The following is an 18,145-nucleotide window of genomic DNA, read 5'->3' as shown; positions in this document are numbered from 1 at the left end:
TGACAGAAGGACGTTCCACAAGGCGGGTGCCACTACCGAGAAGGCCCTCTGCCTGGTTCCCTGTAACTTGCACGCTTTTTATGTCATCACCAGACAAAATGTACCCTTCATGAAGCAATGGGGTTTTATGATTTTGCATATGCAGCACAGAAATCCATTTGGTTACAGATCCCACTAGACCAGTGGTTTTCAACCTGGGGTGCCTTGAATGATGGTCAGGAGTGCTGCAGGAGAGAGCCAGTGTGGTTAAGAGCAATAGACTCATAATCTGGTGAACCGGGTTCGCATCCCTGCTCCTCCACATGCAGCTGCTGGGTGACCTTGGGCCAGGCACACTTCTTTGAAGTCTCTCAGCCCCACTCACCTCACAGAGTGTTTGTTGTGGGGGAGGAAGGGAAAGGAGAATGTTAGCCGCTTGGAGACTCCTTAGGTAAAGGTAAAGGGACCCCTGACCATTAGGTCCAGTTGTGACCGAATCTGGGGTTGCGGCGCTCATCTTGCTTTATCGGCTGAGGGAGCCAGCGTACAGCTTCCGGGTCATGTGGCCAGCATGACTAAGCTGCTTCTGGCGAACCAGAGCAGCGCACGGAAACGCCGTTTACCTTCCCGCCGGAGCGGTACCTATTTATCTACTTGCACTTTGACATGCTTTCGAACTGCTAGGTTGGCAGGAGCAGGGACCGAGCATCGGGAGCTCACCCCATCGCGGGGATTCGAACCGCCGACCTTCTGATCGGCAAGTCTTAGGCTCTGTGGTTTAACCCACAGCGCCACCCGCGTCCCTCTGAGACTCCTTAAGGTAGTGATAAAGTGGGATATCAAATCCAAACTCTTCTTCTTCTTCTTCCCGGCCTCTGTCCCTCTTTCCTTCCCTCTCTTGTCTCTGCCTCCCAAGAGCCTGCACAGCTGTTTGTTACAGCAGCCCTGGCTATAGGCTCCCCAGGCGAATGGTGCCTCTGGGGCTGGCCAGGGAGTGCTTCCCAGGCCCCTGTGGGGCAATGTGAGAAGGCACCTCTCTGTGGGGCAGGGTGGCAGCTCAGAAACTGGGGCAGAAGCTACGGCTGCCCAGAGGACTCCCAAGGAGAGGGGAGAGAAGAGGGGGCTGAGTGAACATTTCAGGAGGGAGGGTGTTTGAAAAAGGTTGAGAGGCTGCCAGCTCTGCAGGCAAGGATGACATAACTGGGCTCCTGAGCCCCGCAGGGGTGCCGCAGAAAGAACTGTGATAGGAATTTTATGCTCTTAGATATATGGTAATGTTCATAAGTGTACCAACCAAGCATGTACATAGATCAGCACAGGAAGACCGACCTGGATCCATTTTCATTACTAAACTGATTAAATTAAATGTCTTCTCTGCAAGGTCAAAGTGGGAAACCTCCCATTGTCTCTTTCCTCACAAATCCTGTCTTAAGGGCACATTTAAGTTATGAATAGGGTGTGAGCCTGTGACCTGGCCCAGGAACTAAGTATTTATCATTACAAAAGACTAGCCAGGCTCCCCAGGAAATCCAACCAAGTAACCTGCCAGACAGGAGATAAACAACGACCGGAGAAAAACAACATTCAAAATTTCTGTCTGTCTTTCTGTGATGTAGGTATGATGTATCTGGGGGGTGGTCTTACGTTACACCCCTTCTGTGATGTATGTATGATGTTTCTGGGGGTGGTCTTGATCTACAGGGTGGCAATTTCAAAAGTCTTTATAAGGCCTTGCGCACCATTTTTCTGGGTTCCTCCTCTCTCCTGCGGGTGAGGGGAGCACCCTGTTGCAACAGATCAATAAAGATCAAGCTTACTAGCTGCTTTGCTTCTCAATATTCTCTGGTTGGCCTCTGTTATTTTCTCCTACCAATAGGGAACCTAATGTAGGGACTCTATATGGGCTCTTTGATACCCCATAATGGAAAAGGGCGATTTTTGTTTACAACAGAATGTAGTTGGTCAAGGGAGCCCTGGACTCAAAAAGGCTGAAAACATCTGTACTAGACACTTAGCGTACACAGCTGGCCAGAGATGTAGGTGCTCATGAAGCATAATTATGTATGGCCTGAAATAATAGCAGGATGGCTGGTGTCCCTCCATCCCTCTCGCCAAATGACACCCACAACTAGCTGTTTTAACAGTGGGTATATATTTTGTTTAGGTTTTTTCCTTGCTCTTTCACATAGGTAAGTAATTGATCCCAGAAGAGAATGTTTACTAGAAGGATTAGAAATACCCCTTCGTCTTTGCCTCTTCCTCCGCAATCCTGCATTTCCTGTGGAAGAGGCAAACTTCAAAAAGGCACTTAATGATCACCATTGAAGCCTGCTGTGAACGATAATTAGTAACCACAGGGCCTCCAGACATCTTTGTAGATCCACTAATTTAGGAGTGGGTTCAGGACAGCAGCTTTTAAATGAGTAAGGACTGCTCTGAGAGCATTTCCTGTTCCTATAAAGGAGGAGAACATAAGAGGAAAGGAAAATGCAGGTATTGAACAAAAAGCTGTAAAGTACGCAGTCTTGGCAAAATATTCGCTTCTCCCCTGACGAACTCCCTTTCAGTTAATAAGAAGGGCACTGCTGTCAAGCTCGTCCCTTTTTATAGCCAAATATTATTCTTTTAAAATTCCATTCAAGCTTCCCACTGAAAAAGGCAGCTGTGTCCTATTTTGATTTCTGGGCCTTTTCATTTTGTTAAAATAAAACTGATAAAAGCAGACAACTTCTTGGAGCAAGGGCAGAATGCACGGGCAGTAAATGGGGGGGGGGGAACAGAACTGAATTACAAAGATTGTCCTACACTCCATCATATTTTTAAAAGCTACCCCCAATGAATCCTACATAATCACATCAAGAGAATGGAAGGCAGTGAATGGGAGCCTCCATTTTACAGAATCATAGAATTACAGAGTTCGAAAGGACTCACAGGGTCATCTGGTCCAACCCTTGCAAAGCAGGAATCACAACTACTTTATATTTTTAAAAGAGAAGTCTATGAACGTCTATACTTTGAATATCACCATCAGCGCTTGGGGGAAATGTAGAAAGATAGAATATACATAAGATTTTTTAAAGCACACATATAAGTTGGAGGAATGCAGAAAAACACTATCTGAGCTTATTAAATCACACAAAAAGCCACAGTGCCGCGGAGGCAGAAAATAAGATATCAAAGGAAAGTGGGGAAATAATAATTATTATTATTAATTCAATTTATATACTACCCTTTGTCAAAACATAATACATAATACATAATACAACACATTGCAAAACATCAATAATAAAAATAAAAATACTGACAGACAGACAAGTAATAAAATAGCTAATAACAGCCTTCTTCCCCACACTTTCACAGGCCACAGATTATTTAATAGCCATAAGGTAAAGGTAAAGGGACCCCTGACCATTAGGTCCAGTCACGGACGACTCTGGGGTTGCAGCACTCATCTCACTTTACTGGCCTAGGGAGCCAGCATACAGCTTCTGGGTCATGTGGCCAGCATGACTAAGCCGCTTCTGGCGAACCTGAGCAGTGCATGGAAACGCCGTTTACCTTCCCGCCGGAGCGGTACCTATTTATCTACTTGCACTTTGATGTGCTTTCGAACTGCTAGGTGGGCAGGAGCAGGGACCGAGCAATGGGAGCTCACCCCGTCGCGGGGATTCGAACCGCCGACCTTCTGATCAGCAAGTCCAAGAGGCTCAGTGGTTTAGACCACAGTGCCACCTACGTCCTAATTAATAGCCATAGGCCTGGGTAAAGAGGAATGTTTTTGCCTGGGGTCTAACATGATGGCACCAGGAGAGACTCTCCGATCAGGAAAAGTGGCATGTTGTCTTTTTTTTTTTCAAAAATGGGAGGAGAGGAGAACATATTCCTGTTACCTTGCACTGTAAGGAAGACAGAAGCCACAGTGGAGCCACCTTCGTTCGAAGCCAAGCAACTGTACTCGCCGGCATCCGAGAGTTTGACCGCCTTGACTTCCAGTGAGAGGTTGCTCATCATTCGGACTCTAGAGGGCTCAAGCAGCTTGAGGTCTCTGTTGTTTCTGTTCCAAGTGAGATTGTAGCGCACTGTGCTCACGGTTAAGCATGTCAACACGGCTCGATTGCCAGGAGTGACGGTGACGTTATTAGGAACCTGTATGACAGGTGGAGGTTCTGCAGAGAGTAAAACAAGAATAGGGAATTTTTTTCACAAGTTCAATACACCAGGAAAGAGAAGGCAAAGCAGTGATTAGCATACTTTTCCGTGTATAAGATTAGGGTTTCTTTTTACTTTAAAATAATGTTAAAAGGGGGGAGTCTTATATACGGGGGCAATCTCCCCCCATTTTCTTAATTTTGAGTCCCCCAATATAGGGGGTGTCTTATACATGGGGGCGTGTTATACACAGAAAAATACGGTAATTACTTGTTCAGGGGGAAACAGGATTATGTTTCATCCCAACATGTTCATGTGGCTGGGGAAACCCAGCCAGATGGATGGGTAATAAATTATTATTATTATTATTATTATTATTATTATTATTATTATTATTATTATTATTATTATTAGTGGTGCAGTTCTTAAGGATGGATTACAAAGGAGACTAAGCCTGCCATGGAACAGGGCTCCACGCAAATGGATCCAGCGAGAGTATAATTGTCTGAGAACAGATCTTCATTTTGTTGGTAATCCACATGGAATAAAAACCAAGCCCTTGTGCAGAAAAGGATTTTTGCAAGTGTTTCTCTTATTTGTTATTCCCTTGAAAGGGAAAACATGTTTCTTGCCATTCTCGTTGAAGGGATATCTTTAAAAATGTCAGAATATGAGCTCCAGATCCCCACATCCTGGATTTAATGATGGATGAAGGTTTTATAGCTTAGATTTTTAGTCCTACTCCTCTATTGATGTTCTCTCCCATCACTCCTCCCCCCATCAACAACTAATTCTTCTCCCATCTCATTCCCAACCCTCAAATTAGGAATGTTAGAAAAACTCTTAACATGCTATGCAAATAAAACAGCATTTCCCTTACAAAATATGTGCTTTATCAATGGGCATACATTATTTTGAGACCAGAGTCAGCATTCTTGACACAGTTTTATATTTCCTTAGAGCACGATTTGGAAATCATTTTCAACTACCCTTTACATTTTTATGAATAGCACAGACTAACAGCTGGTTCACTTCCAGGCAAATCTTCCTCACATTCAGAGCAAGCTGCCATAGGTAGTAAAAGTACATGAGTTAACAAGCCATAGGACATTTTCAGCTTTAATGCTTCAAACGTTTGTTGTTTCTGCCATGGAGGAATGTTGACCGGATTTCATTCATTTCATATAATTAAGGGAAGAACAATTTCTGATCCACTGTGTCAGAGAGTCCAATAAAATATAAAATGTAAGTTGGGAAGAAAGATTATCCTGGGAGAGTGGCAAGGGTATATATCTAGCTCTTGGTTTCTAGTTTTAGTTATGAAAACAAAAGAAATCTGTAAAAACTTTATTATTTCACATTCATTCTTTCTTATGAGTTGCCTTTAGAAAGATTTACAGTTCCTAAAACTAAACAGAGCCTGTAAGGACACAGGAATGTTCATGCCAGCACTGATTTACAAGTCCACATTTATCTTTGCATAACAGAGTTCCTTTGACTCTGAATTCTTCCGAGACATTTATAGACATTTCGACCATATGTTAAAACTCCCGTTGAACAATATTGAGCTGACCTTGCCTCTTTGACTATTATATTTGGAGTCAATGTGGGCTTTTTTAACTGTTAAACTTATTTTCTTTGTCGGTTGAGAAACCGTATATCATATAATGAAAGCCTCAATCCTATGGTTGCTTTCAGAACACCTCCTTATTTATTTGTTGTTGTTGTTTAGTCGTTTAGTCGTGTCCAACTCTTCGTGACCCCATGGACCAGAGCACGCCAGGCACTCCTGTCTTCCACTGCCTCCCGCAGTTTGGTCAAACTCATGCTGGTAGCTTCAAGAACACTGTCCAACCATCTCGTCCTCTGTCGTCCCCTTCTCCTTGTGCCCTCCATCTTTCCCAACATCAGGGTCTTTTCCAGGGAGTCTTCTCTTCTCATGAGGCAGCCAAAGTATTGGAGTCTCAGCTTCAGGATCTGTCGTTCCAGTGAGCATTCAGGGCTGATTTCCTTAAGAATGGATAGGTTTGATCTTCTTGCTGTCCATGGGACTCTCAAGAGTCTCCTCCAGCACCATAATTCAAAAGCATCAATTCTTCGGCGATCAGCCTTCTTTATGGTCCAGCTCTCACTTCCATACATCACTACTGGGAAAACCATAGCTTTAACTATACGGACCTTTGTTGGCAAGGTGATGTCTCTGCTTTTTAAGATGCTGTCTAGACAGCATCCTTATTTATAGTGATATTCATTTAATGTATTTGGAATTATATGCAAGGGTAAAAAAAATAGCCTTCATCAATATATGGTTCACTGAAGTGGTTAAACTTCTGAATGTTGACTGAGTGGATATTCCTGCAAACAATTACAGTACCTTCCAGCAAACAGGCAGGTTCTGGTTCTCAAACAGGGAAGTTACCATACCAAAGAAGTCCAGCAGGAGAACCAGATTTTAGTGAGCCAAGAAATGGTTTCTCAGCCTATTTCCTGTCAATGAGTATAATGCATGTGGCAGGACAGGCACCCATTGATGTCACTCCTTACATGAAGATTTCAACTTCATCCCAGACAAGGATCCCGGTTAAGGTGGCCAAAGATACAGCTGCTCTGGAGGAATTATCACATGTGATCTGAAACAGCCATCTAAAATAAGTATACCTTAGGTCCTCAACAACCGGTGTTCCGAAGCATCACGCCTCTGAACATATGGAGGGAAGTTCAGCTAACAGACCTAATAGCTATTGCATTTGCAAGTTCCTGTGGGGGTGATGTTTTCATAACGATCAATTTATGTTGTGATCTGCAGAGATGCCCACCACCTAGGAGAGGTGATTGCTCAACAAAGGGAGGCAATAAATAAATAAATGTCAGCACCTTGGAGAGAGATTAAGGTGTGGGTTTCAGGACCACGGATAGTGCTCCTGCAGCAGAGAGGCTAAATGTAAATACAGTGGTACCTCGGATTAAGAACTTAATTCATTCTGGAGGTCCGTTCTCAACCTGAAACTGTTCTTAACCTGAAGCACCACTTCAGCTAATGGGGCCTCCTGCTGCCACCACGCCACCGCTGCACAATTTCTGTTCTCATCCTGAAGCAAAGTTCTTAACCCGAGGTACTATTTCTGGGTTAGCGGAGTCTGTAACCTGAAGCGTCTGTAACCCGAGGTACCTCGGTTTAAGAACAGCTCCCTTTATGAACGATTTGGTTTATGAACTCCAGAAGTAGTGTCCCAGTTTGCGAACTTTACCTCCGTCTAATGACTGGGAGCTGACAGTGGAAGGGCACCGGCGGCGGGAAGCCTCATTAGGGAAAGCGCACCTTGGTTTAAGAACGGTTTCAGTTTAAGAACGGACTTCTGGAACGAATTAAGTTCGTAAACCAAGGTACCACTGTATATAAGCAGGATCCTGAAGGAACTGGCTGAGTTTTATATCAGGGGGTGGGAATTAATTAGCTGGAGACCTCCCCCCACAGTTGTGCCTCCTGGCCTGATCCAGCAGGGATTTCCTTGTGTTCTTATAATTCGCCTAATGCTATTTCTCAAAGGCTGTCTAAGACAGTGGTCATGGCTGCATCCCGCAGTAGTGAATTTCGTTAAGTTAATTACACAGTCATCCAAGCAGTCCTTTATCTTTTGTTGGGTTGCATATTCGCTACACAACCTGGAATTCATTAAAACGCCATCAGGTTTGTTTTGCAGAATCAAATCTCCACAAATCGGGAGTGAAATGGATCCCCCTGGAAATGAGATAGTAAACGTCACTAACCTGACACGTCCAGAAATGTCTGTGCACGGCCAGTTCCTGCACTGCTGCTGGCAATACACTCGTAGTAACCCTCATCTGGCAGAGACACTTTAGCGATCTCCCAGTTCACATTAGCAGAGTCTCTGTAATAAATAATAATAATAATAATAATAAACACTGGGATTCACCTAATGAGCCCTGTCAGTGGAAGCGCAGTGTAGGGTCTTCCACGCAGGCAATGGGACTTCCCCTGCTCCTCTCACTTGCCCCTTGAAATTGTCTTTGCAGGATTGGGAGAATCCCAGACCAGCACAGAGGGAGATGAGTGGGTGTCAGGAAAGTGGCCCCCCAGAGCACAGGGGAAGAGTTAGACTCAGAAACTGAACTAAGTGAACAAGGGACCAACTCTGCAGACGAGAGATGGCTGACAGAGTCGAGAAAGGATAGTTTGACCCCCCTTCCCGGGGAAAACTCAGTTAGATCTCAAGGAGAGGAAGAGTTGGAAGGCAGCCAGAGAGTTGCTAGACAATCAGTAGATAAGCAGAGGTCTGAGTCTTTGTAGAGTGGAAGTAGGGAGGGGGCAGGCCAGCCTCTCGATTCCCGTTCTAGGCGACTGGATAAGATCAGAGGGCAACGGAAGGGAAAGAGGGGAAAGGTGGGAGTCTGGCATCCTTCCTGCTGCGGGAGGGTGAAGATTCAGACTGACAAACTATCATAAATGCAAACAGGCAAGAAGCCGTGCTCTGGATGTGTTTTTTTGTAAATAAACGTACATAAAACTGCCAGAGAGTCATTACTTCTTATCGGGGTTGGCTTGCCTGCCAGAGATCATTACAGTGGGGATGGTTCTGTCTGGCAAACTGACATTCTTGTTCATCACAGCACAATATAGAATTCCATCCCGTATAAATGATTTGCAATGAAGTATAAAGAAGTTAGGCTGTAGTTTATAAACCTCCATCCCTTCCCCACTGCAGTTACAATGTTGAGCTGTGGCTGTGGGTATCTGTATCCTAAACTAGTCCAGGAGGAACTGGAGACTGAAGCCAGAGAACAACAGGAGAAGCTACTGCTCTATAGACCAGATACAAGTAGAGTTTCCGCTCTACAGACCAGATCCTGGTATTTATACTCAAGGCTTAGGACAGCCCAGTGGCTCCATCCTGTTTGCCAGTTCTACATGATGTATTTTTAATCTTTGTTGGAAGCCGCCCAGAGTGGCTGGGGAAACCCAGCCAGATGGGCGGGATACAAATAATAAATTATTATATAGGTAAAGGTAAAGGTACCCCTGACCATTAGGTCCAGTCATGACCGACTCTGGGGTTGTGTGCTCATCTCACTCTATAGGCCGAGGGACCTGGCGTTTGTGGCCAGCATGACTAAGCCGCTTTTGGCGAACCAGAGCAGCACACGGAAATGCCGTTTACCTCCCCGCCGGAGCAGTACCTATTTATCTACTTGCACTTTTGACGTGCTTTTGAACTGCTAGGTTGGCAGGAGCAGGGACCGATCAACGGGAGCTCATGCCATTGCGGGGATTCGAACCGCCGACCTTCTGATCGGCAAGTCCTAGGCTCTGTGGTTTAACCCACAGTGCCACCTGCGTCCCAAATTATTATATATTATTATATTATTATTACGCTACCAATATTTCTCCAAATTGAGTTCCCAGCTGTTGTTGGACTGTAACTCCCATAATCCCTGACCTCTGGGTTCTGCTAGCTGGGTGTGATGGGATGTTGAGCTGCTTGTGCGTAAAGTTACTGATCCCTCAGTGTTTGGCTAAGTCCACAAACCACTGTCTGTAACGGAGCCCCATAAACATGGCTCCGTCAGTCGCTGGCAGAATCCGACAGTGGGCGTTTACGGAATTTCTTCCAGCATAAAAGCTCCTTAACGGAAACACGTCTTCTGGACTCTCTACGTGACAATTTCCGGCGAGGAGTGGGCGTCCCTATAGGAGGTCCCGAAACCTCCTTGCTGTTCTCGCTGGAATTGTCTCTGAGTCCTCCTTCCGACTCACTATCCCTTGGAACTGCCTCTCTCCCCCTGCTGGTTCCCTCATCAGCTGACAAGTCTCTGCCAGCCTCTGTGAGTCTCTTCCTCTCCAGTTCTCCCGATGGCAGTTCCCTGACATCCACCTCCCCTCCAGGGCCCCCTTCACCCCCTCCTTTCCCCTCCTCTGCGGGAGGCGAGGGAGCAAAACCCCTGAAAGAACTTCCCTCATCTTCCGAAGTCTCGAACATTTTCCTCCACCGGTTGCTGTTTCGGGTTTCTAAGTACTCATCCTCATCGAAATCTACTCCTTCTTCCAACTCAGACCCCGTGAATCCTTCCAATTCCTCCTCCTCGTCGGTGGTGCCAAAGTACTCCCTCCGGAACCTCGCTACTGACTGAGGTTTCCTGGGGAACCTTTGATGGAACGCTTCAATCAAGACCTCGTCATTGACTTCCTCTGCCGTCACCCAGGTGTTTTCTGACTCCGGTTCCCCTTCCCACGCCACCAAATACTCCACCTGATGACCCTTCCACCTGGAGTCGAGGATTTCCGCCACATGGTTGCTGCTTTCCCTCTCTTCTAAGACTGGTCCCCGTGGGAAAACCCCTTCATTTCCCCCCCTATACGGTGACAGCAATGACCTGTGGAATACTGGGTGCAGTTTCATGTGGTTCGGTAACCGGAGTCTGAAAGCCACTGGGTTAATCTGTTGAATGACCTCAAATGGTCCCAATCTTTTGGGTCTCAATTTCTTACAACCCCCCTTGAACGGCAATCCTTGGGTTGACAGCCACACCTGATCCCCCACCCTTATGGTTTCACCTTCCCTTCTGTTCTTGTCTGCCTGCTTCTTATATTGTTCCTTGGCCCTTTCTAAGTTGAGTTGGAGTTGACGATGGATCGCTTCCATTTCTTCTACAAACTGTTCGGCGGCTGGGACGCTCCATCTCTCCCCTCCTCCCCCTGGAAATGCCCTGGGGTGGCACCCATAATTAGCCAAAAAGGGGCTCATCCCGGTGGACACATTCTCCGCATTATTGTAGGCAAATTCCGCCAGCGCCAACTTTTCCACCCAATCGTTCTCTCTGTCATTGACATAACACCTCAGGTATTGTTGGAGGATACCGTTTGCTCTTTCCGCCTGCCCGTTGGTTTCTGGGTGCCGGGCAGTCGAAAAATTGACCTCCACGTGCAGTAAGCTCATGAGCTTCCTCCAGAACCTGGACGTGAATTGTTTGCCCCGGTCTGAGATCAACCTCAAGGGGGCGCCATGCAGTCTAAAAATATGTTATACAAACAATTTAGCTGTCTCTTCCGCCGTGACTGCATGTGAGCACGCTACAAAGTGGCCCATCTTAGTTAACAGGTCTACTACGACCAGTATGGCGGTTTTCCCCTTGGATTTCGGCAGATCAGTCATAAAATCTATCGATACCGCCTCCCATGGCCTTTCTGGTGTGGGCAACGGTTCTAATAACCCCGCCGGCGCCCGCCTTTCTCCCTTGGCTCGCTGGCATTGATCACACCCTCTTACATACTCCCTTACATCTTCCCTCACCCTGGGCCACCAAAATTCCCTGGTAACCAACCACATGGTTTTGTGTTGCCCAAAATGCCCTGCTGTGGGGCTGTCGTGCAGCTGTTTGAGTACTCTCCCTCTCAATTCCCCTTCGGGTATATATAGTGCCCCTTTGTAATACAATGCCCCGTTTCTTTCTTCAAAACCTCCGGAGTTTTCTCCCTCCCTCCTTAGACCTCGGAGCTTATTCTGGGCGTATTCATCATTCTGCGTCTCCTCTACCAGTTCCCTTTGCCCCACCAACGCCGCCCCACACACCCAGCGGTCCTCTGGGATGATATGTCTCTCTTCGGGTGCTCCCTCCCCCTCCAAATACTCTGGTTTGCGTGAGAGAGCGTCCGCCCTGACGTTTTCTGGGCCTGGCACATAGCAAATTTCAAAATAAAATTTGGAGAACTCCTGTGCCCATCTCACTTGCCGTTGGTTGAGCACTCGTGCCGTTCTCCAGTACTCTAAATTCTTGTGGTCTGTGCATACTTGCACCTTGTGTTGTGCCCCAATTAGTAAGTGTCTCCATTTCCGGAACGCTTCGTGAATGGCGAGTAGTTCTCTGTCATATACCGTGTAGTTCCTCTCGGATTTGTTTAACTTCCGCGAGAAGAAGGCACACGGTCTCCACTCCGACTTATCCTTCCCCGGCTGAAGAAGCACCGCCCCCACCGCCCGGTCTGATGCGTCAGTCTCCACTCTCATGGGTTTTTGTAAATCCACATGCAGGAGCTGTTCTTCCGAAGCGAAGGCCTTTTTCAATTCTTCGAATGCTTGCTCCGCTTCCGCCGTCCAAACAAACTTCTTCTTGCTGCTGAGACAGTCCGTGATGGGAGCCGTTAAGTGGGCAAAGTTCTTGATGAACTTCCGATAAAAGTTCCCAAACCCTAAGAATCTTTGCACCTCCTTTTTCGTTTTCGGTGTCTTCCATTCCAGTACCGCTTGGACCTTGCCTGGATCCATGGCTAATCCCTTGTCTGACAAGCGGTACCCCAGGAATTCCACCTCCTTGGTGTGAAACTGACACTTCTCTAATTTCACCCACAGTTGGTTTGCTTGCAGTCGGCTCAACACTTCTCTGACGTCCTTTACATGCTGCTCCTCATTCTCTGAATAGACTAATACGTCATCTAGGAAGGCCACACAATTCTTGTAGAGCAGAGGTCCCAGGACGTGGTTCATGAACAATTGAAAACATGCTGAGCCTGCTTGTAATCCAAAAGGCATAACGACATATTCGAAAGCCCCTAGAGGGGTGAACATTGTTGTCTTCCATTCATCCCCCTCCCTTATCCGTATCAGGTTGTATGCCCCCCTCAGGTCCAGTTTAGTAAAAATCTTTCCCTTCCTCACCCTGGTCAAAATGTCATCAATCCTGGGCATAGGGAAAGCCACTGGTTCCGACACGGCATTTAGGGTCCGGTAGTCCACGACCAATCTCGGCTTATCCGTGTTTTTTTTGTCCACAAAAAACACTGGGCTGCCCCCCACCGCTCTGGACTCTCTGATGAAACCTCTCTTCAGGTTTTTGTCAATAAACTCCCTCAACTCCTGCATTTCCCTGTCTGACATGGCATACAGCTTGCCCACAGGGAGCTGGGCTCCAGGGACTAGATTGATCTGGCAGTCAAAGGGTCTATGCGGTGGTAGTTTGTCTGCTTCCCTTTCGCTGAAGACCTGGCTCAGGTCAGCGTATTGTTTGGGAACCTTTCTTTTGTCCGTTACTTCTGTTCCTGCTAGAAAGGCTCTTGCCCCTTCTGGAGCCTTGCCCTCTTTGCAATGTTCTAGGCAATGTGCTGACCCAAAGGAGACCACTCTCTGATGCCAACCCACTAGCGGATCATGCAACGCTAGCCAGCTCATCCCCAAAATAATGGGAGCCCCTCCCAAGGTGGCCACATTGAACGCTATTCTTTCGGTGTGCCTGGCTACCCTCATTACCATTGGGACGGTCTGTAAGCTGACTTCTCCTCCCAACAGCTCTCTCCCATCGATCGTGGTCACCTGCAAGGGGTTGCTTAAAGGGATAGTCTGTATCTGGTGTTCTGCTGCAAATTCCTTGCTCATAAAATTACAGGAGCTGCCTGAGTCCAATAGCGCCCTTATCTTTAAGGGATGTCCATTTGGCAGCTCTAGCAACACCTCTATCACTAGGGCTGGTCTCGGAGGTTCAGGCGTGGGCACTTTTACTGCTCCTTCGCCTGACTGCTGTGCCCTGATGGTGGCAGTCAGGCGCTGGCTTTTACTTGGTCCTGCCCTTCCTCCTCCTTCCCCCCAACAGCTCCTGCCATCCCTTGCCATTCCTTTCTTTGTGGACAGACCCTGGCAAAATGACCTGGCTGCTGGCAGAGATAACATTTCTTGGGGCTCTTCCCCTCCTTCTTCCGCCCTTCACTGGGATTTGAAACTGCCCGCGCGCGCGCTGTTCCAACTTCCATCGGCTCTGCGGGCGGGAAAGTTGGCTCCGGAATCTCTGGAATGCGGAAATCTCTCCAACGCTCCCCTTTCCCTTCCCGCTTCTCCAAGGCTCTAGCCTCCTGGCGTGCTCCAATGGTCAACGCTGATTTGATCAGCTGGTCCATAGACTCCGCCCTGGGCGCCCGGGAAAGTTCATCTTTCACAGCCGAAGAAAGTCCCTCTTCAAAAAGCATTTGAATGGGTTCCGCTGACAGATCCCACCCCAATCTGTGTATCAGCATAGTAAACTCAGTCCAGTACTCACGGACAGATCGGCTCCCCTGTTTACAAGCCATCAACTGTCTGCGCACCACTCCCTGTTCAATCTCGCTGGAAAACATCAGGTCCATGGCGCGAAAAAACTTCCGTGCGTCTTTCAAGACTTCATCATGCCTTGCCATCAGGGGTCTAACCCAGTCTCTAGCCCCTCCTTCGAGATGGCTAACCACAAACCCCACTCGCGATTCCTCGTCGGGAAAGTCATCAAACTGCAGATTAAGAGCATACTGCATCTCTGTCCTAAAGGCTTGATAGTTCCTGGGATCCCCCCCAAACTTCTGCACCAATCCTGGCATCTTTCTTCCTTGTGGGGGGGCCTTTGCCCTTTCTGCATCCTGAGCCCTCCTCTCATCGAGCCTCGCCGTTTGCAGCGCTAGCTGGACCTCCAACACCCGGTACCTTTCTTCCAGGCTCGGACTGGCTCCAGCTCCTCCTGCAGCTCCGGTTCCGGCTGGGTCGCTCATGATGCTTCCTCTGCACAAGCTGCTTTCAGGGACTGTCGGATTGCTGTGATGGGATGTTGAGCTGCTTGTGCGTAAAGTTACTGATCCCTCAGTGTTTGGCTAAGTCCACAAACCACTGTCTGTAACGGAGCCCCATAAACATGGCTCCGTCAGTCGCTGGCAGAATCCGACAGTGGGCGTTTACGGAATTTCTTCCAGCATAAAAGCTCCTTAACGGAAACACGTCTTCTGGACTCTCTACGTGACAATTTCCGGCGAGGAGTGGGCGTCCCTATAGGAGGTCCCGAAACCTCCTCGCTGTTCTCGCTGGAATTGTCTCTGAGTCCTCCTTCCGACTCACTATCCCTTGGAACTGCCTCTCTCCCCCTGCTGGTTCCCTCATCAGCTGACAAGTCTCTGCCAGCCTCTGTGAGTCTCTTCCTCTCCAGTTCTCCCGATGGCAGTTCCCTGACACTGGGGATGGTGGGAGTTGTAGGCTAGCAACAGCTGGGGACCCATGTTTGAGAAACACTGAACCTCTGTAACAGGGCGGCAACTGATGGGGAGAAAAGGTTGGATTGGGAAGTGGAGCAAGGCCAGCAGGGGACCCAGACTTTTAGCTTCCTTAAAAAAAAAAAAAAAAGCATCAAAAGATATAAGCCAAAATATGAATGCCCATGACCCAAAATTTCTGTGAATAATCAGTTTCTGCCAATAAATTGTATGCACGCTCTCATGCATGGCCCCCAATCCACATACATGAGGAAATCCTAAAGGCATCCCTGAACCATAGTGCTAAGCTTTCACCCACAGTTAAACCCCTGTCACAAAGTGACCCACGATAACCGCACAGAGAGAAAAATGCAAAGCTTCCTTCACAGCATAAAACAGTTTGGGCTACAATGCAAAGAAGTGAGGAAAACCAAATTAAAGAGACGATGATGGCATTACAATGCACTCAGTTTGCAGCACAGGGAATATATAATTATACCAATGCAAAGTGTGATCATCTGGTGCTGTGCTAATCATTTGCGCTAAAACGCTGGTTAGAAGTTTGGATTTGATATCCCGCTTTATCATTATCCGAAGGAGTCTCAAAGCGGCTAACATTCTCCTTTCCCTTCCTGAGAGCCAGTGTGGTGTAGTGGTTAAGAGCGGTAGTCTCGTAATCTGGGGAACCGGGTTCGCGTCTCCGCTCCTCCACATGCAGCTGCTGGGTGACCTTGGGCCAATCACACTTCTTTGAAGTCTCTCAGCCTTGCTCACCTCACAGAGTGTTTTTTGTGGGGGAGGAAGGGAAAGGAGAATGTTAGCCGCTTTGAGACTCCTTAAAGGGAGTGAAAGGCGGGATATCAAATCCAAACTCTTCTTCTTCTTCTTCTCCCCCACAACAAACACTCTGTGAGGTGAGTGGGGCTGAGAGACTTCAAAGAAGTGTGACTAGCCCAAGGTCACCCAGCAGCTGCATGTGGGGGAGCGGAGACTCGAACCCGGTTCACCAGATTACGAGTCTACCGCTCTTAACCACTACACCACACTGGCACATTGGTTAGCTGTTATGCATGGCATTTATTCTGCTCCAGCTGAAAACTTTTTGAAGTTTTCAATGTACAGTGGTACCTCGGTTTAAGAACAGACCTGTTTACCAACGATTCGGTTTACAAGCTCCGCAAAACTGGAACTAGTGTCCTGGTTTGCAAACTTTACCTCAGTCTAAGAACGGAATCCAAATGGTGGAAGGGTACCGCCGGCAGGAGGCCTCATTAGGGAAAGTGTGCCTTGGTTTAAGAATGGTTTCAGTTTAAGAACAGACTTCAGGAACGGATTAAGTTCATAAACCGAGGTACCACTGCAGTGTTACGGCTACATTGATGCTAGCTGAGAAACCATTGCCAAAATTTAAAGACATCATTTAAATATTATCAAGCAATCCCACTTTGGGGCACTGCGAAAGTAAAGCTCAGTCATGTTAAATTTAATATCCAGCACAACATTACATGGTTACTACAGTATATCTAACCACTGCCCACAGTATTTTATACGTGTTGTAAACTTTGTAAAGGGCTTACTGTGCCCACACTATTAAAATGTTATGTCTGCCTTCATCCTAAATCAAGGGAGACTAGTATACTATGGAACTTGATCAATCCTTTTAAAACACATACGTAACTGCGAGCTCTCTATGCAACAGGAGAAAAGCCAATGTAAATCTCATTACTTAAGATGCAGCTCTTAGTCAGTAACCCTTGGCTTGAAGATTATTTTGTGAAAGCATCAACATATTCTGCTCTGTTCCACAGTCATGTAACAAGATATGGGGGAAATTAAGAGAAAAAAAACAAGCAATTTGGTCATTAAAGTTTGAGACCCGAATTACTGAACTGGTGAAGTATGTGCTTGCAATGACTTAATGGAACTTCATGAAAAAGATTATGTGATAAAACTGACAGCAGTTTACAGGACAGCATTACAGGAATCCAGCCTGCTAATTGATTAATTATATAGGGTGGAATTCTATGTCACACTATTACAAATGTTCCCTCTGCACAAGCATGTCAGCTTGCCAAACAGAATGATACCCTCAAAAGAATGTGGGCCACACACTTTCTACATTTTGGAAGTAGAAAAAACTACTACACAAACAGGTTTTCATCCCTGCTGTTCTTCTATTTGGTTGCCCTTCTCTGCACATGTCCCAGCTTGTCAATATCCTTCTTAAATTGTGGTGCCCAGAATTGGACACAGTACTGCAGGTGTGGTCTGACCAAGGCAGAATCAAGTGGTACTATTACATTTCTTCATCGGGACACTAGACTTCTGTTGATGCAGCCTAGAATAGCATTAGCTTTTTTTGCTGCTACATCACACTGCTGACTCATGTTCAGCTTGTGGTCTACTAAGACCCCTAGATCCTTTTCGCATGTACTACTGCCAACCAAGGCATCCCCCATCTTGTGTTTGTGCAGCTTGTTATTATTGCTGCCTAAGTTGGCGCTGTGGGTTAAACCACAGAGCCTAGGACTTGCCGATCAGAAGGTCGGCAGTTTGAATCCCTGCGATGGGGTGAGCTCCCGTTGCTTGGTCCCTGCTCCTGCCAACCTAGCAGTTCGAAAGCACGTCAAAGTGCAAGTAGATAAATAGGTACCACTCCGGCGGGAAGGTAGACAGCATTTCCGTGCGCTGCTCTGGTTCACTAGAAGCGGCTTAGTCATGCTGGCCACATGACCCGGAAGCTGTACGCCGGCTCCCTCGGCTAATAAAGCGAGATGAGCGCTGCAACCCCAGAGTCGGTCACGACTGGACCTAATGGTCAGGGGTCCCTTTACCTTTTAAGTTATAGAATCTTATGTTTGCTCCTGCTGAAATTCAATCATCACCCTATTGAAATTTCAGTCACCATCACTACCATCACTGTTACTCAAAGCACACACTAGCTTTTAAAGAAATCTATTACCCCACAGGTTTTCAAAATATCTAGCTGCAGGGTCCCTCTGTGTCAACTTTTAAATGCCTGCTGAAAAT

General features: G+C 47.0%; 1 protein-coding gene across 4 annotated transcripts in view; it reads right to left on the bottom strand.

Moving 5' to 3' along the window:
• The window catches only part of HMCN1 (hemicentin 1), a 313,634-nt gene that overhangs the window by 208,258 nt on the left and 87,231 nt on the right, over nucleotides 1-18,145 (bottom strand). For all 4 annotated transcript variants that reach the window (XR_014549512.1, XM_083620076.1, XM_083620077.1 and 1 more), the window contains 2 exons: nucleotides 7,897-8,018; nucleotides 3,870-4,145 (listed from right to left, as the gene is read on the bottom strand). Coding sequence is in view for 3 of the 4 variants with exons in the window: in XM_083620076.1 (XP_083476202.1) it covers nucleotides 3,870-4,145; nucleotides 7,897-8,018 (398 nt within the window). In the remaining variant the exon portion in view is untranslated. The remainder of the gene's footprint in view (nucleotides 1-3,869; nucleotides 4,146-7,896; nucleotides 8,019-18,145) is intronic.

Source organism: Podarcis filfolensis (genome assembly GCF_964270895.1).
Source record: "Podarcis filfolensis genome assembly, chromosome: 6".
In the NCBI taxonomy this organism is placed as follows: Eukaryota; Metazoa; Chordata; class Lepidosauria; order Squamata; family Lacertidae; genus Podarcis; species Podarcis filfolensis.
This window is presented reverse-complemented; position numbering and strand designations above follow the sequence as displayed.